General features: G+C 46.6%; 1 protein-coding gene across 1 annotated transcript; it reads right to left on the bottom strand.

Annotated features, from left to right (window-relative positions):
* Positions 1–717: 717 nt before the first annotated feature.
* On the bottom strand, positions 718–3,634 carry LTC4S (leukotriene C4 synthase). The gene is made up of 5 exons (XM_027096351.1): positions 3,395–3,634; positions 1,521–1,620; positions 1,345–1,415; positions 1,174–1,255; positions 718–942 (listed from the first exon to the last, which is right to left on the bottom strand). Exons 1-5 carry the CDS (start codon positions 3,450–3,452, stop codon positions 813–815), a joined length of 441 nt encoding a protein of 146 aa, XP_026952152.1. The 5' UTR covers positions 3,453–3,634; the 3' UTR covers positions 718–812.
* Between the last annotated feature and the right edge of the window lie 16,222 nt (positions 3,635–19,856).

A 19,856-nucleotide genomic window follows, 5' to 3' on the forward strand; every position in this document is an offset into this window, starting at 1 on the left:
TGCCTGCAGCCGCCTCTCACCAAAGGCATCCCCCCACCTCCTCCTCCCACTCCTTCCTGGGTCTCAGTCCCACCTTTTTCACCGTCTCCAAGGCCCTGCTCCTGTCCCCAGTCTGTGACTCATTTTAGGTCCTCCCATCCATCTCAGGGCCTTTGTTTTTGCCCTGCTTTGAAAGCTCCTCTGCCTGCTCAGCTAAAAGTCACCTTTTTAGGGACTCTTCCCGGCCAGCAGGCCTTCCCCAGATCTGGTCCCCCGAGACACTAGGACGTTTACTGGAGAGCGCCTCTTAAAACTACATTGATTAAGTTCATCGTCGTTCTCCGCGGGCCGCAACAGGTTGCCCTGAACACTGCATTGTTCTAGATGCCGGTAACCGAGTACCGACCCAAAAAAAGCCCCTCGTATCGGCTGTGAAGTCCAGGGTATGAGGAATAGGGCGGCTGAGGGTCAGTGGAGAGGCAGGCCTCATAGGAGGGGGACAGGCGAGGAAAGAGCTGACCGCAGGGAGGAGGAGCCGTGGGGTGAGCCCCGGCGGGAAAGGATGTGTGACTAGCAGCGTGGGGGAGCAGGGCGGGAGAGGACCGGACCCAGGGCCCGATCGAGCCCCTGCACGAGAGAGGCCTCTTTCCTTCCGCAGCCCGACAGACTGCTGTGGCCTGAAGCTAGGCCCCTCCAAGCTCTACAACCCGCAGGGCGCAACCCACTCCAACCCAGACAGTGCACTCGAGATCACGCTTTAATGAGAGACTGGGATGGGGGCGAGCACCCTCCCCCGTCCTCCAGGAGGCTCCGCCCACCCGGCGTCCTCCGTCTCAGGCCTTCTGCAGCAGTTTCTGGAACTGTCCGAGGAGCGCGGCCGGGAGGAAGTGGGCGAGTAGGCCAAGCGCCGCCAACGCCACGAGAAACCACAGCGCGTACGCGCTCGCGTACAGCGGGGGCAGCCTGCGGGCAGTGCTCAGCGGGGGCGGGGCGGGGGCAATGGCCCCACCCCAACCCTACGGCCCGCCTCCACCAGGGCCCGCCCACCTGCCCCCAAAAGGGAACCGCCTCCAACCAGTCTCCTGGTCCCGCCCGGCATCCGCTTGCAGCCTCTGCGGTCAAGACCCTGCCCACAAGCCAAGCCACCCTTCCCCGCCCCGGTGGACCTCCCGGGAGCCCCGCCCCGGTTCTCACCTTTGCTGCGCAGATCTCGCGTAGCCCTGAAAGTAGCGGAGGCGCGCGAACAGGTATACCAGGCCACACAGTGCTGCCGCCCCTGGGAAAGGGGAGGGCGGGGTGGGGTGAGCCCGCTGATGCGGGGACCCCCGTGGCTCTAGTGCGTGCGCCCCTGGCCCGCTCTCAGACCTTCGTGAAAGAAGATGCCGGCGACCCAGAGCGTGGCGAGGAACAGCGGGAAATACTCGCTGCAGTTCACTCTGCGGTGGGGGAGGAGCGGCATAAGGGCGCCGGCCTGGGGCCTCCGAGCCTGACCGCCCGGGGCTGCCTAGCTCCCTGCCCCGCGCCCTCCCACCGCGCCTCACTGGGCTCGGTAGATGCGCTGGAACTCCGGCGGGCCAGTGGTGAGCGGCGGAGACACGTGGAAGGCCCTGCGCGCCGAGATCACCTGCAGCGAGAAGTAGGCTGGGGGAGGAGGTGTTGCCGGAGTCAGATCTGGCACCCAGACTCCCGGCCCCGCCTCCAGTCTGGCCGCGCATCTTTTCTTTTCCCAGCTCCACACCCTGCTCGTCACGACTCCCCTTTAAAAGCCCGACCAAGGGGACCGCCAGCCCCTGCTCTTCGAGCTTGCCCTGTGTCCACGACACTCAGTGGGGAGGGCAGGGTGCCGGCCTGGGGCTCTGAGAGGCCCTGTCCAGCCCAGTGAGTGTAAGGGAAGGGATGACACGTCACAGGACACCTGCCCGCAGGACTTTGCTCCTGAATCATTTCACTTGCAAAACACAGGCAAATGTCCAACTCCCACCCTCTAGGCCTGGACTTTGGCCCAGGTCCCTGGAATGGGAGTGCCACCTGAGGGCAGAGTTGGCTGCATCCTTCCAGGTACAGAGGATCACACACCCTGTGGCCAACTGTCCCTGCTCCGCCACCCACAGAGCTCACCAGGAGGGACCTCCCGACCAAGCCTGGGTCGCTGTGCCTCCAAACTGTGGTGTGGGTTCCTGCCTCAGTTTCTCTGTTCAGCCTCTGCCTCAATCTGACAGACACCCTCTCCTCTGCCCCCAGGTGGTTACGGCTGGGACTATTCTAGTCCAACCCCAAGCCACCAGGGCTCTGCCCCTCTCCCTTCCAACATGGGTGGGTACAGAGGGTGGGCTGGCCCTTGAGGGTCTGAGTGCACAGGAGCCCTTCTCTTCGCCTGAGGCCAGGTGCCCACCACACAAACAGTCCCAGTACTGGGTGTCTCCAACTATCTTCCTGCAAGTCCCATGGCCCTGGTGCCCTTGGTGCCAGGCCCTCTGCAGACATATCCCAACCTTAGCGCACTGTGGATACCAAGGGTAGCCTTGCCAGCACAGTGTATGTGAAGAAGGGCTGAGGGCCAAGCTTACTGGTATGGCTGGAGATCAAGTCAGCCTGTCTGCTCAGCCACTCCAGGGCCCCTGCCCCAGGCTGTGTCTTTTCCTAGCCCATACAGTGTGAGGCAATGGTGTCCTCCAAAGCCAGAATATCTATCCCAGGAATGTGTCTCTAGGGCTGGTCTGAGAAGGGCACCAAGCAGGCAACTTTGGGGGCCAAAAAGCAGGTTTCAACCCTGTCTAGCTCCACATGGTTCCAGCATAGAGAGGGTGACTTTGAAGGCAGGCCCAGGGGATGGGGCCCTCCCACTGGGACACCCAGAGAGGGGACCGCTGGGGAGGGCAGGGATCAGCTGGAGTAGGGCTGCATCAAGCCTATGGCTGTCCCACTTCTGTACTCACCATCAGAACACCCATTCATCCTGGCACCCTGCCCCCCTGCTCAGGCCCTAGAGCCCAACATAGCTGGATGCCCCACCTGCTCCCTGAAAGCCCCTGCCCTCTTCCAGGGTTCTTTATGCTGGCTGAGGTGCCACCCTCCAACCCCAAGCCAGGCAGCCCACATGCCTACCTCAGTTGTTCCTCAGGGGCCATTTTCCATTTCGCTGCCCATCCCCTAGGTTGGGTACCTCTCAGCCTTGGTCCCTGCTCAGGGTTTCACAGTTTGCCCTGCAGACACCCCTCCAGGGCTTCCCCCTCCCCACTTGGGGAAAATGCAAGCCCCTCAGCCCTCTGGTGGGGGCCAGAAGAGCTTTCATACCAGGAGTCTGGACTGTCCCTCACCTGGGCCTGGACCCCAGCACCTCCCCAGTGCCTAGAGGGCAGAAGGCAGACTGCAGGGGTCCGAAGCCCACCCACTGCCAGAGCAGAAGCCAGCCCACCTTGCTGCAAGACTCCCAGGAGGGTGACAGAGGCCAGAAGAGCCACTTCGTCCTTCATGGTGGCGGTGGCTCTGTCGGGCCAGGCTGGACTCTGAGAGGGCTAGCTGTGGGGCTCTTATCACCCTTGTCTGCTGCTCAGAGGCTGGCCCAGAAGAGGAAGAGTGGCGCGCTCTCCCCGCCCCTTCTCAGTGGAGGGGGTTGGGGAAGGGGGCGTGACCATTGCCTGAGAGACCTGGGGAGCCTGGTCAGGCTGAGCAAGTGGAAACCAGGGCCAGAGCTTCCCTGGTGGCGCAAGTGTTAAGAATCCGTGAACACAGCCTGCAGGGGGTTAGTGCACCATGGTTAGCCGGGAGGGAGTCCGGGGAAAAGTCTGCACCTGCGGAAGAGGCAAGAGACTTTTTCTTCCCTCTTTGCTTCCTGGTGCGCGAGGAGAGGGGATTAAGAGCGCTGCTTAAAGGAGCTCCAGAGACCCGCGGCTAACAGTGCGGACCCCAGAGACGGGCATGAGACGCTAAGGCTGCTGCTGCCGCCACCAAGAAGCATGTATGCGAGCACAGGTCACTATCCACACCCCCCTTCCGGGGAGCCTGTGCAGCCCGCCACTGCCAGGGTCCCGGGATCCAGGGACAACTCCCCCGGGAGAACGCACGGCGCGCCTCAGGCTGGTACAACGTCACGCTGGCCTCTGCCGCCGCAGGCTCGCCCCGCACTCCGTACCCCTCCCTCCCCTGGCTCACTCCCCGGCCTGAGTGAGCCAGAGTCCCCGAAGCAGCTGCTCCTTTAACCCCGTCCTGTCTGAGCGAAGAACAGACGCCCTCTGGCGACCTACACGCAGAGGCGGGGCCAAATCCAAAACTGAGCCCCTGGAGCTGTGAGAACAAAGAAGAGAAAGGGAAATCTCTCCCAGCAGCCTCAGAAGCAGCGGATTAAAGCTCCACAATCAACTTGATGTACCCTGCATCTGTGGAATATATGAATAGACAACAAATCATCCCAAATTGAGGAGGTGGACTTTGAGAGCAAGATTTATGATTTTTTCCCCTTTTCCTCTTTTTGTGTGTATGTGTATGCTTCTGTGTGAGATTTTGTCTGTATAGCTTTGCTTCCACCATTTGTCCTAGGGTTCTATCCATCCGTCTTCTTTTTTTCTTTAAAAATTTTTTTCTTAATAATTATTTTTTATTTTAATAACTTTATTTTATCTTCTTTCTTTCTTTCCTTCCCTCCTTCCTTCCTTTCTCCCTCCCTCCCTCCCTTCCTCCTTTCTTTCTTTCTTCCTTTCTTTCTTCCTTCCTTCCTTCCTTTCTTTCTTTCTTTCCCTTTCTTTCTTTCTTTCTTTCTTTCTTTCTTTCTTTCTTCCTTTCTTCCTTCCTTCCTTTCTTTCTTTCTTTCTTTCTTTCTTTCTTTCTTTCTTTCTTTCTTTCTTTCTTTCTTTCTTTCTTTCTTTCTTTCTACTTTTTCTCCCTTTTATTCTGAGCCATGTGGATGAAAGCCTCTTAGTGCTGCAGCCAGGAGTCAGTGCTGTGCCTCTGAGGTGGGAGAGCCAACTTCAGGACACTGGTGCACAAGAGACCTCCCAGCTCCACATAATATCAAACGGCAAAAATCTCCCAGAGATCTCCATCTCAACACCAGCACCCAGCTTCACTCAACAACCAGCAAGCTACAGTGCTGGACACCCTATGCCAAACAACTAGCAAGAAAGGAACACAGCCCCATCCATTAGCAGAGAGGCTGCCTAAAATCATAATAAGTCCACAGACACCCCAAAACACACCACCAGACGTGGACCTGCCCCCCAGAAAGACAAGATCCAGCCTCATCCACCAGAACACAGGCACTAGTCCCCTCCACCAGGAAGCCTACACAACCCACTGAACCAACTTTAGCCACTGGGGACAGACACCAAAAACAACAGGAACTGCGAACCTGCAGCCTGCAAAAAGGAGACCCCAAACACAGTAAGATAAGCAAAATGAGAAGACAGAAAAACACACAGCAGATGAAGGAGCAAGATAAAAACCCACCAGACCTAACAAATGAAGAGGAAATAGGCAGTCTACCTGAAAAGGAATTCAGAATAATGATAGTAAAGATGATCCAAAATCTTGGAAATAGAATAGAGAAAATGCAAGAAACATTTAACAAGGATCTAGAAGAACTAAAGATGAAACAAGCAATGATGAACAACACAATAAATGAAATTAAAAATACTCTAGATGGGATCAATAGCAGAATAACTGAGGCAGAAGAACGGATAAGTGTCCTGGAAGATAAAGTAGTGGAAATAACTACTGCAGAACAGAATAAAGAAAAAAGAATGAAAAGAACTGAGGACAGTCTCAGAGACCTCTGGGACAACATTAAACGCACCAACATTCGAATTATACGGGTTTCAGAAGAAGAAGAGAAAAAGAAAGGGACTGAGAAAATATTTGAAGAGATTATAGTTGTAAACTTCCCTAATATGGGAAAGGAAATAGTTAATCAAGTCCAGGAAGCACAGAGAGTCCCATACAGGATAAATCCAAGGAGAAATACGCCAAGACACATATTAATCAAACTGTCAAAAATTAAATACAAAGAAAATATATTAAAAGCAGCAAGGGAAAACCAACAAAAAACACACAAGGGAATCCCCATAAGGTTAACAGCTGATCTTTCAGCAGAAACTCTGCAAGCCAGAAGGGACTGGCAGGATATATTTAAAGTGAGGAAGGAGAAAAACCTGCAACCAAGATTACTCTACCCATCAAGGATCTCATTCAACTGAAAGCATTTCCTCTAAGATCAGGAACAAGACAAGGATGTCCGCTCTCACCACTATTATTCAACATAGTTTTGGAGTCCTAGCCACAGCAATCAGAGAAGGAAAATAAATAAAAGGAATACAAATTGGAAAAGAAGAATTAAAACTACAACTGTTTGCAGATAACATGATACTATACATAGAGGATCCTAAAGATGCCACCAGAAAACTACTAGGGCTAATCAATGAATTTGGTAAAGTTGCAGGATATAAAATTAATGCACAGAAATCTCTTTCATTCTTATATACTAATGATGAAATATCTGAAAGAGAAATTAAGGAAACACTCCCATTTACCATTGCAACAAAAAGAATAAAATACCTAGGAATAAACCTACCTAGGGAGACAAAAGACCTGTATGCAGAAAACTATAAGACACTGATGAAAGAAATTAAAGGTGATACCAGCAGATGGAGAGATATACCATGTTCTTGGATTGGAAGAATCAATATTGTGAAAATGACTATATTACCCAAAGCAATCTACAGATTCAATGCAATCCCTATCAAATTACCAATGGCAGTTTTTTTTACAGAACTAGAACAAAAAAAATCTTAAAATTTGTATGGAGACAAAAAAGACCCTGAATAGCCAAAGCAGTCTTGAGGGAAAAAAGTGGAGCTGGAGGAATCAGAATCCCCGACTTCAGACTATACTACAAAGCTACAGTAATCAAGGCAATACAGTACTGGCACAAAAACAGAAACATAGATCAATGGAGCAAGATAGAAAGCCCAGAGATAAACCCATGCGCCTATGGTCAACTAATCTATGACAAAGGAGGCAAAGATATACAATGCAGAAAAGACAGTCTCTTCAAGAAGTGGTGCTGGGAAAACTGGACAGCTACATGTAAAAGAATGAAATTAGAACACTCCTTAACACCATACACAAAAATAAACTCAAAATGGATTAGAAACCTAAATGTAAGACCAGACACTATAAAACTCTTAGAGGAAAACATAGGAAGAACACTCTGACATAAATCACAGCAAGACCTTTTTTGACCCACCTCCTAGAGTAATGGAAATAAAAATAAACAAATGGGACCTAATGAAACTTCAAAGCTTTTGCACAACAAAGGAACCCATAAGACGAAAAGACAACCCTCAGAATGGGAGAAAATATTTGCAAACGAATCAATGGACAAAGGATTAATCTCCAAAATATATAAACAGCTCATGCAGCTCAATATTAAAAAGCAAACAACCCAATCCAAAAATGGGCAGAAGACCTAAATAGAGCTCTCTCCAAAGAAGAGATACAGATGGCCAAGAAGCACGTGAAAAGCTGCTCAACATCACTAATTATTGAGAAATGCAAATCAAAACTACAATGAGGTATCACCTCACACCATTTAGAATGGGCATCATCACAAAATCTACAAACAACAAATGCTGGAGAGGGTGTGGAAAAAAGAGAACCCTCTTGCACTGTTGGTGGGAATGTAAATTGATACAACCACTATGGAGAACAGTATGGAGGTTCCTTAAAAACTAAAAATAGAATTACCATATGATCCAGCAATCCCACTACTGGGCATATACCAGGAGAAAACCATAATTCAAAAAGACACGTGCACCCCAATGTTCATTGCAGCACTATTTACAATAGCCAGGTCATGGAAGCAATCTAAATGCCCATCAACAGACGAATGGATAAAGAAGATGTGGTACATATATACAATGGTATATTACTCAGCCATAAAAAGGAACGAAATTGGGTCATTTTTTGAGATGTGGATGGATCTAGAGACTGTCATACAGAGTGAAGTAAGTCAGAAAGAGAAAAACATATCGTATATTAACACATATATGTGGAACCTAGAAAAATGGTACAGATGAACCGGTTTGCAGGGCAGAAATTGAGACACAGATGTAGAGAACAAACGTATGGACACCAAGGGGGGAAAGTGGCGAGGGGGTGGGGGTGGGGGTGTGATGAATTGTGCGATTGGGACTGACATGTATACACTGATGTGTATAAAATGGATGACTAATAAGAACCTGCGGTATAAAAAAGTTTTTTAATTTTTAAAAATTAAGAAAAAAATTTTAAAAAGAAACCACAATCTCAGTACCATAGACAATCATAAGCAGTACACAACTCACACCCTAAGCTTAAATTTAAAAAAAAGTTTTATTTTGAAATTGTTTTACTTACAAAAAATTTTGCACAAATAGCACACATTTCCCATCACCCAGCTTCCTCTAATGTTAACATCTTATATAATTATGATTCAATTATGTAAACTCAGAAATTAACATTGATACAATACTATCAGCCATTTTACAGATCTTATTGAAGTTTCACCAATTGTGCCACTAAAATAGTACAAAGACCTCTAAAACATTACTCAAAGTTGTGGCAGACACAAAACACATATCGTTCGATTCCCTTTATATGAAATGTCCAGAAAAGACAAATCCATAGAGACAGAAAACAGATCACTGGTGGCCAGGGGCCGGGAGCATTACTGGGATGATGAAAATGTACTAAAACTGAATTGTGGTGAACTTCGCACAACTCTGTAAATTCACCAAAAATCGTTGAATTTTATACTTAAGATGGGCATATGTTATGGTATGTAAATTATACCTCAATAAAGTTGTTTTTAAAAAATAGTACAAAAGCCAGGCAGCCGGAGCCCTCCAATGTTACCGCACCGCCGCCTTGACGGCGGGTACGGTGCGCCGCCTCTTGGCCGTGTCAGCGGTAACGAGAGCGGCAGGGAACGCGGCGCCGCGCAGTCCCCTGGGGACCCCAGGAGGCAGCCACAGCACACTCCACCAGGCCCCACTGCAGTCGCTGGAGCCGGCCGGAAAGGGCGGAGGCAGGGGCTCTGGCAGCGCCTCCTACCCAGCCGACCCCTCGACCCCTCGTACCCCACGGACTTGGAGGGCTCGGCTTCACCACCACCCCAGGCCCCCGCTGACTTTGACTTGGCCTCTCGGTCTGCGGGTGAGGGAAGCGATCAATGGCCTTCCCACCGCACTCACTCCGGGGGCCTGCTCAGCGCGCGAAGCGCTCCCTCGCTAGGGAAGGCGGCGTAGGGTGCAGGAGGAGGGGGCACATAGAAAAAATATTGACTGGGACTTCCCTGTTGGTCCAGTGGTTAAGCCTCCGTGTTTCCAGTGCAGAGGGTCTGGGTTCCATCCCTGGTCGGGAAACTAGATCCCACAGGTCTTAACTAAAGAGAATGGACTCGAGGACACAGGGAGGGGGAAGGGTAAGCTGGGACGAAGTGAGAGAGTGGCATGGACATATATACACTACCAAATGTAAAACAGATAGCTAGTGGAAAGCAGCCGCATAGCACAGGGAGATCCGCTGGGTGCTTTGTGACCACCTAGAGGGGTGGGATAGGGAGGGTGGGAGGGAGACGCAAGAGGGAGGAGATATGGGGACATATGTATATGTATAGCTGATTCACTTTGTTATAAAGCAGAAGCTAACACACCATTGTAAAGCGATTATACTCCAATAAAGATGTTAAAAAAAAAAAGTTAGCATGTTACATAAAAACAGTACTGTGATTAAAACCAGGAGACTAACATTGATCCAAGACTATTAATCTACAGACCTTAACCAAATTTCAGTATGTTGTCCCATAACATCCTTTTTCTGGTCCAGGATCACGTGTCCTTGGTCTCCTCCAATCTGAGACAATTGGATGGGTCTTCAGTGTGCTTTCAGTGATCTTTCATAATCTCAACACTGATGAAGAATGTGAGTTATTTTGTAGATGACTCTCAATTTGGATTTTCTGATGTCTTTACATGATTATACTTTTTAAAAAGATTTTATTTATTTTATTTGTGGCTGTGTTGGGTCTTCATTGCTGCGTGCAAGTTTTCTCTAGTTGTGCCGAGAGGGGGCTACTGTTTGTTGCAGTATGTGGGCTTCTCATTGCGGTGTCTTCTCGTTGCGAAGCACAGGCTATATGCGCGTGGGCTTCAGTAGTTGTGGCGCATGGGTTCAGTTGCTCCGCAGTGGGATCTTCCCGGACCAGGGCTTGAACCCATGTCCCCCTGCATTGGCAGCTGGATTCTTAACCACTGTGCCACCAGGGAAGCCCTCTTTACATGATTAGACTGAGGTTATTCATTTGGGCAAGAATGCCACTGAAGTGATGTGTGTCCATGCTTCTTATCACAACCCTAAGCTTTCTGCACAAGGAAATAACATTTGTTATGATGGCACGTCTTGCTTTTGACCTAACCCACTTGTTCCCAGCTCATGCTCCACCCTGTAGAATCACCTTGTAGATTCATGGCTCTGACCTTAGCCCTCCTCAGCCTGATTCTGTTTGGGCACCTGGGGTCCCTTATGCACCCCCAGGATCCCTGAGCACCCTTCCCGGGCAGCCCTGTCCCTCACTGTTTTCCTTGTTGGATTTCTATCTCCCCACCCTTCCAAGAGTACCTGGGAGGAGATGACTGCTCTCTGCCTGGTCCCCAAGTCCCGCATGTTGTTGATGCTCAAAGAAACATACCGATGAATGAGCAAATGACTGACTATCAAGTTGGCCTGGCTGCCTTCCCTCTATTCTCTCCCTGGAAACCATTGAACTTTTCACCAGCTCTACAGCTTTATCTTTTCCAAAATGTCATATGATTGGAATCATACAGTATGTAGCCTTTTCATATTGGCTTCTCTCACTTAGTAATATGCATTTAAAGCTCCTCCATGTCTTTTCATGACTTAGCTCATTTCTTTTCAGTGCTGAATTATATTCCGTTATCTGGGTGTATCACAATTTATCCATTCACTACTGAAGGACATCTTGGTTGCTTTCAAGTTTTAGCAATTATGAGTAAAGCTGCTATAAACATCTATGTGGAGGTTTTTGCCTAGATGTAAGTTCTCAACTCATTTGGGTAAATACCAAGGACTACGATTGCTGGATTGTATGGTAAGAGCATGTTTAGTTTTGTAAGAAACTAGCAAGCTGTTTTGCAAGGTGGCTGTACCATTTTGCATTCCCACCAGCAATAAATGAGACCTCCTGTTGCTCCACATCTTTGCCAGTATTTGGTGGTGTCAGCATTCTGGATTTTGCCATTCCAGTAGATGTACGTGGTATCTTGTTTTAATTTGCATTTCCCTAATGACATATGATGTGGAACATCTTTTCATATGCTTATTTGCCATCTGTATATCTTCTTTGGTGAGGTGTGTGTTAAGGTCATATGACCGTTTTTTTAAATTGAGTTGTTTGTTTTCTTATTGTTGAGTTTTAAGAGTTATTTGTACACTTTGGATAATAGTCCTTTATCAGATGTGTCTTTTGCAAATATTTTCTCCCAATCTGTGGCTTGTCTTCTCATTCTCTTGACAGTGTCTTTGACAGAGTTTCTGCTCTGTCAAGGACAAATTTTAATGAAGATAAATTTTAAAGAAATCTGTATTATCAATTATTTCTTTCATGGATTGTGCCTTTGGTGTTGTATCTAAAAACTCATCACCATACCCAAGGTATCTTCTAGGAATTTTATAATTTTGCATTTTACATTTAAATCTATGATTCATTTTGAGTTAATATTTGTGAAGAAGGTAAATAAAGTCTGTGTCTAGATTAATTTTTTTGCATGTGGTTGTCCATTTGTTCCAGCACCATTTGTTGAAAAGACTATATTTTTTCCATTATATTGCCTTTGCTCTTTGCCAAAGATCAGTTGACTACATATATATATAAACATCTTTATTGGAGTATAATTCCGATAAAGATGTTTATATATATATATATATATATATAATTTTTTTTTTTTTTTTTTCTTTTTTTGCAGTACGCGGGCCCGTCACTGTTGTGGCCTCTCCCGTTGCGGAGCACAGGCTCCGGACGCGCAGGCTCAGCGGCCATGGCTCACAGGCCCAGCTGCTCTGCAGCATGTGGGATCTTCCCGGACCGGGGCACGAACCCGTGTCCCCTGCATCGGCAGGCGCACTCTCAACCACTGCGCCACCAGAGAAGCCCTGGAGTATATTTGCTTTACAGTGTTGTGTTAGTTTCTACTGTATAACAAAGTGAATGAGCTATATGTATACATGTATCCCCAAATCCCCTCCCTATTGCGTCTCCCTCCCACCCTCACTATCCCACCCCTCTAGGTGGTCACAAAGCACCAAGCTGATCTCCCTGTGCTATGCAGCTGCTTCCCACTAGCTATCTACTTTACATTTGGTAGTGTATATATGTCAATGCTACTCTCTCACTTCATCCCAGCTTACCCTTCCCACTCCCCGTGTCCTCAAGTCCAAAGATCAGTTGACTATATTTACGTGGGTCTATTTCTGAGCTTTCTATTCTGTCCCATTGATAGACAAATAGTTTGTTCTTTCACCAATACTACACTGTCTTGATTACTATAGCTTTATAGTGATTTTTTAAAATTTTATTTATTTATTTTTTGTTGCATTGGGTCTTCGTTGCTGTGCGCAGGCTTTCTCTAGTTGCGGCAAGCAGGGGCTACTCTTTGTTGTCGTGCGTGGGTTTCTCATTGCAGTGGCTTCTCTTGTTGCAGAGCACGGACTCTAGGCACGCGGGTCTCAGTAGTTGTGACACATGGGCTTAGTAGTTGTGGCTCGCGGGCTCTTGAGTGCAGGCTCAGTAGTTGTGGCACACGGGCTTAATTGCTCCGTGGCATGTGGGATCTTCCCGGAGCAGGGCTCGAACCTGTGTCCCCTGTATTGGCAGGTGGATCCTTAACCACTGCATTACCAGGGAAGTCCTATAGTGATTCTTGAAGTCAGGTAGTGTCAGCCCTCCAACCCTGCTCTCCTTCAATATTGAGTTGGCTATCTGGGCCTTTTGCCTCTCTATGTAAAATTTAGAACCAGATTGTTGATGTCCACAAAATAATTTGCAGCAGTTTTTACTGGAATTGCTTTGAGTCCATTGATCAAGTTGGGAAGAACTGGCATCTTGACAATATTGAATATTCCTGTCCATGGACATGGAATATCTCTCCATTTATTTAATTCTTCTTGGATTTCTTTCATCAGAGTTTTGAGTGTAGCTTTTTAGCAAGTTTTGAAACCAGGAAGTGTGAGTCCTCCAAATGTGATCTTCATTTTCAACATTGGGCCATTCTGGAGTCATTGAATTTCTCTATGAATATTAGGATCACCTTATCAATTTCTACAGAGAAGCCAGCTGGGATTTTAATTGGAATTGTGTTAAATCTGTATATTAATTTGGAGAGTATTGTCATCTCAACATATTAAATATTCTGATCTGTGCACATGAAATTTATTTCCATTTATTCAGATTGTCTTTAATTTCTTTCAACAATGTTTCATAGTTTTCAGAGTATAAGATTTGAATTTCTTTTGTTACATTTGTTTCTAAATAATTTATTCTTTTTGATACTACTGTAAATGAAATGGTTTTCTTAATTTCATCTTAGATTATTCAACAAAATGTATGGAAATACAACTAATTTTTGTGAGTTGCTCTTATATTCTTCAGGAGCTTATTAGTTCTATTAGCTTTTTTAAAAAAAATTGATTAATTTTTGACTGCATTCAGTCTTTGCTGCTGCAGGCGGGCTTTCTCTAGTTGCAGCAAGTGGGGGCTACTCTTCATTGTGGTGCACAGGCTTCTCATCACGGTGGCTTCTCTTGCTGTGGAGCACGGGCTCTAGGCACGTGGGCTTCAGTAGTTGTGGCACATGGGCCTAGCTGCTCTGTGGGATGTGGGACCTTCCTGGACCAGGGCTCAAACCCATGCCCCCTGCATTAGCAGGCATATTCCTAACCACTGTACCACCAAGGAAGTCCCTCTATTAGCTTTTTAAATGAATTTCTTAGTATTTTCTATATACAAGATCATGTCATCTACAAATAGAGATAGTTTTACTTTCTCCTTTTGCATGTTTTCATTTTCTTGCCTAATTGCCCTAACTAGAAAACCCTGAAGTTGCAAAAGCCTTATCTTGTTCTTGATCTTAGGGGGAAAGGATTCAGTTTTGCACCATTAAGTATGATGTTACCTGAGGGTTTTTGTAGATGTCTTTTATCAGGTAGTCCTAGTTCACTGTCTGTTTTTATCATAAAAATGGTGTTGGATTTTGTTAAGTGCTTCTTTTACATCTTTTGGGATGATCATATGTTTTTTTTCTTTATCGTATTAAAGTGATGTATTACATCAATTGATTTTTGAATGTTAAACTAACCTTGCATTCCTGGTATAATTCCCACTTGGTCATGATATATAATCCTTTTTGTATGCTGCTGGATTTGGTTTGTTAGTATTTGTTGAGGATTATTAATACTTTTCTTTAAATCTTTGAAATAAACTTTATATCATCACCTTTAGAATAAAATCTGTATTATTTTTCATAAATAGAAAACAAAACAATGTGATCAAATTCTGGCTAGATATTATCGTTTGTCCTGGGCTTAAAGCCCATGCTTTGTCATTGTTGTTGTTAAAAACAGAATAGAGGGGACAATGCATGCATGCATCGATTAAAAAAAAGACTGATTTATTGAGATATCAAATATATGAATATTTAAACATTCATGAATGTGTAATGATAGTTGCTTGCTAAAGGACTAACTTATTCTTCTGACAATTGACAAATACAAAGAAAGAAGTAAGCATTTGTCTTGTGTACACTTATGTGAGGGTCAGACAGGTGTGGCCACAGGAGAGGCTCAGGAGAACAAAGTTCATTATACTCGCAGGTCCTAGAGACAGGAGGCAGGGCACCCCACACAGGGCCACATGGGAAAGCAGCAGAGTGGTTAGGAGGCAGAAGATAGCAGTGAGGGAGAAAAGTCTAGGTCCTGGGGTTCCCACAGGAAAGGCAAGGCAGGGCAGGGTAAACAGCTTATAACTGCCTAGTTGGGATAGTGTTAGCAGGCTCTAAACTATAGGGGTGGTCTCTAGCTGCCTGATGCCTGGCCCTGGGATGATTAAGGCAGAAGAATAGTGCCTCCTGAGGTGTGGGGCCCAGATAGAGGAGCTATTTCTCTGGATTGGTTAGTTTGCATATCAAAGGTAAGAACCCAGCTGAACTTGCTATTGAAACCTTGTAACTCAGATTGGGACTTGAACTCATGGTCTTTTAACTGATATCACACGCCTGGTCTCAGGACTTAATGAAGCTCAGGTTCTTGATGTCTCATCACGGAAAGAATTCAGTGAGAGACAAAGTGATAGGTAAGAAGTGGATTTATTTAGAGAGAAACACATTCCACAGACAGAGTGTGGGATATCTCAGAAGGCAAGAGAGACACCAGGATATGGAGTTGTCAGCTTTTATAGGGGTGGGTAATTTCATAGGCTAATGAGTGGGAGGAGTATTCCAGCTATTTTGGGGTATGGGTGTGGATTTCCAGAAGTTGGGCCATCGCCTACTTTTTTACCTTTATGGTCAGCCTTGCAACTGTCATGGCTCCTGGGGGTGTGTCATTGAGCTTGCTTATGTGTTACAATGAGGCTCAAGGTCTAGTGAATACTGAGGCTCAAGGCCTAGTGAAAGTTGATTCATCCTCCATCTTGAACCTATTCGGTTCTAATCAGTGTATGTTGTGTCCTTTGGCTATGTCATTCTTCTAAAGGTTGTGCCCTGCCCCCTTCCCTGATGTTTCACTATCTCCAAGAATTGGCTACCCCAAGGGGCAGTCTGTCACCTGCCAGAAAGGGATTTTAAGATGTCAAAACATTATAATAAACAAAAAAATTTTTAATACATACATATAGATATACACACGCAATAGAGCATTTATCTTGCTTTGCTTGTCAAACTATCGGGGTAACTAAAGAATAGATGAGAGAAAATTCTTTCCTTACAGATGAATTCTAGATACTATATGAAGTAGGAGTGAGCCTGTGATGACATCATAGATCTAGATCATTAACAGCTCCTGAAACCAATAGGTGGTAGGTTGAAAGGGACCTTTATAAGGGAGGAGACAGGCTGTCATCATCTGAATCCCTCATCAAACGTAGCTTTGCTGATAGTGGAATAACCAGTGATCACATTGCCTCCAGAGGTGTTGCAACAGAAAGCTCTCTTCCTCCTCCCCCCTCCACCCCGAGGTCTTTTGGATCAAACTGCCTGTGTGCTGGAAGTAGGCAGGATAGAGGGCACCACAAGAAGCCCGGACAAACCCAGAATGTGGGTCCATTATAGAGGAGATTTGGAGACAAAAAGAAGTTCCCTGCTAAGTGTGTTGTGCTGAGGGGTTATGTTACACTTCCTGCGGGGTACACACCAGGGACCTTGCTTTGCAGAAGGAATAGCTGAGGCTCAGATGTGAGAAGTTTGTGCCCAAGGTCACAGGGACCAGAGAAGCCAGGGGCAAGCCAGGGACTTCCACAACTTGGCAGTTTGGGGTGGGTGGCTATGTCTGTCCTGCTCAGCACTGGGTGCCCTCAGCATGATACCAAGCAGGGACCTGTGGGGCTCCTGGGCACAAAGCCTTTCTGTGTCCCCCATTTCTTTGATATCAGGAAATAGCCTTCATTCAACCTCCATGACCTTCCCTGAGTTCCAATGGGCAGATTCAAGCAGTTGTTAATTAGGGAAGGGAGGGGATGCAAGACCGGGGAGAAAACAGTCAAGAGAAACAATAGTGCAGCCTTGGGGCAAGGTCCTGGCTCCCCATCAACGGCTACATGCAACAGTAACTTTGAGCTGTTTTGCAGAATCCGAAACCCCCTCCAGGTGGGAGAAGTGATCAATTAAAATGATGGTATGCTGTCCACAAGCACGGAGACCCCAGACCAGTTGGACGTGAAGGTTGATGATGTTGACTCCTACTTACCTCGCCACCCACCAGTCAGAAGAATATCCGTGAGAAGATCACACCACGTCCTCTTTTAACCATTACTATTAAACTTCTCACTGCCCTCTCCAAGTTGGGACATACAGTTTTGAGGGCATTAGCCCGCTGTGGCACCATTTGTCTGGCAAAACAATAAAGCTATTCTTTTCTACTTCATCCAAAACTCTGTCTCCAAGATTTAATTTGGTGTTGGGGTACAGAGGCTGGGTTCGGCTTCAGGCACTTAGTAGGTGCCTGGTTCTTGATGGATGAGTTGAGATCCAGTGACTGCCATGGCTCATGCTCTTAACTACGATAATAAATCTTCTCTTGGAGGAACCTCTAACTTGTACAGGGTGACAACAGTAGACACAGACATCTTCCACAGAGAGCTGCTTCTGACTGACCAGCAAATCTCTGCTCTTTGCAGCCATAGGTCCCAGGCTCCATGCTGGGTGCTAAGGAGCCTGAGGGATCCCACTCTGCAGTCTCCTAACTCTCCTCCTCACCCTGACTCATCAACTGGAAATTTCCTCTTCCTTCTGCTCTTCCTCCTCTTCCTGCCTCTCCTATCTTCCTCTTCATCTCCCCCTCCTCTGAGCATTAGCTACTCCTTGGACAAAGCAGCATCCCTGATGTGCACCCAGCAAGGAAACATAAAAAGACTTAGTGAATAAGACCCCTCAGCACAGCAACACTTAGCACAACAAGACTTTAGTATAAAGCTACAGTAATCAGAACGGTATCGATGCCGAAAACTTCTCTGTACACCGGTGCCGAACCGAATCTCAGAGACACAGTTTTGGGTGAAGTAGAAAAGGATAGCTTTATTACTTTGCCAGGCAAAGGAGGACAAAGCAGGCTCCTGCCTCCAAAAACTATGTGTCCCCACCCAGGAAGATTTGATGAGGAGTTGTTGGGGTTTTTGGGTTTTTTTTAATTAATTAATTTATTTTTGGCTGCGTTGGGTCCTCGTTGCTGTGCGCAGGCTTTCTCTAGTTGCGGAGAATGGGGGCTACTCTTCGTTGTGGTGCGCGGGGTTCTCATTGCAGTGGCTTCTCTTGTTGCAGAGCACGGGCTCTAGGTGCGCAGGCTTCAGTAGTTGTGGCACACGGGCTCAGTTGTTGGTGGCTTGCGCGCTCTAGAACGCAGGCTCGGTAGTTGTGGTGCACGGGCTTAGTTGCTCCACGGCGTGTGGGATCCTCCCAGAGCAGGGCTCGAACCTGTGTCCCCTACACTGGCAGGCAGATCCTTTTTTTTTTTTAACATCTTTATTGGAGTATAATTTCTTTACAATGGTGTGTTATAACAAAGTGAATCAGCTATACATATACATATATCCCCATATCTCCTCCCTCTTGTGTCTCCCTCCCACCCTCCCTATCCCACCCCTCTAGGTGGTCACAAAGCACCGAGCTGATCTCCCTGTGCTATGCGGCTGCTTTCCACTAGCTATCCATTTTACCTTTGGTAGTGTATATATGTCCATGCCAGTCTCTCACTTCGTCCCAGCTTACCCTTCCCCCTCCCTGTGTCCTCAAGTCCATTCTCTACGTCTGCATCTTTATTCCTGTCCTGCCCCTAGGTTCATCAGAATCACTGTTTTTTAGATTCCATATATATATGTGTTAGCATACGGTATTTGTCTTTCTCTTTCTGACTTACTTCACTCTGTATGACAGATTCTAGGTCCATCCACCTCACTACAAATAACTCAATTTCATTTCTTTTTATGGCTGAGTAATATTCCATTGTATACATGTGCCACATCTTCTTTATCCATTCGTCTGTCGATGGACACTTAGGTTGCTTCCATGTCCTGACTATTGTAAATAGAGCTGCAATGAACACTGTGGTACATGACTCTTTTTGAATTATGGTTTTCTCAGGGTATATGACCAGTAGCGGGATTGCTGGGCCGCATGGTAGTTCTATTTATAGTTTTTTAAGGAACCTCCATACTGTTCTCCATAGTGGCTGTATCAATTTACATTCCCACCAACAGTGCAAGAGGGTTCCCTTTTCTCCACACCCTCTCCAGCATTTATTGTCTGTAGATTTTTTGATGAGGGCCATTCTGACTGGTGTGAAGTGATACATCTTTGTAGTTTTGATTTGCATTTCTCTAATGATTAGTGACGCTGAGCATTCTTTCATGTGTTTGTTGGCTATCTGTATATCTTCTTTGGAGAAATGTCTATTTAGGTTTTCTGGCAGGCAGATTCTTAATCACTGCTCCACCAGGGAAGCCCTGATGAGGAGTTTTATAACCATACTCCCTAAGGGTGGGGTTGCTGGCAAGATTAGAGTGTGTGCAGGGTCTCAGGTGGTCCAGGTCTCCTAATCTTGTTGAGCTTCTTTGGTCCCTTTAATCTTGCTTCAGGTGGTTTATTGGCTGCTCCTCCCTTGATTAGCAACTGTTCAAATCTGCCCCTGGAACTTAGGGAAGATCATGGAGGCTGGAGTCTTGCCTACAAGAAACAGGACAAAAAGTCCTATGTGCCTGGGAGCCCACAGGGCCCCGTTCAATTTTACTATGACAAAAAATTAGACAAACTAGTGGAATCTAACAGAGTCTAGAAATAAGCTCACACATCTAGGGAAAATTTGTGACAAAACTGAAAGACAATGTAATGCAAGATGTCTAGACTTTTCTACAAGTGCTGCTAGTGAAACAGGAGGGAAGAGGGTAGGGCACAACGTTTAAAAGAATGACATAGCCCGAGGACACAACATACACTGGTTAGAACCGAATAGGTCCAAGATGGAGGACGAATCAACTTCCACTAGACCTTGAGCCTCAGTATACATTCATTGCAACACATCAGCAAGCTAAATGACACACCAACAGGTGCCATGACAGTTCTGAGGCA

This window comes from Aethalodelphis obliquidens, unplaced genomic scaffold (genome assembly GCF_003676395.1).
Source record: "Aethalodelphis obliquidens isolate GAN/ISIS:26980383/991018 unplaced genomic scaffold, ASM367639v1 scaffold102, whole genome shotgun sequence".
Taxonomy (NCBI): Eukaryota; Metazoa; Chordata; class Mammalia; order Artiodactyla; family Delphinidae; genus Aethalodelphis; species Aethalodelphis obliquidens.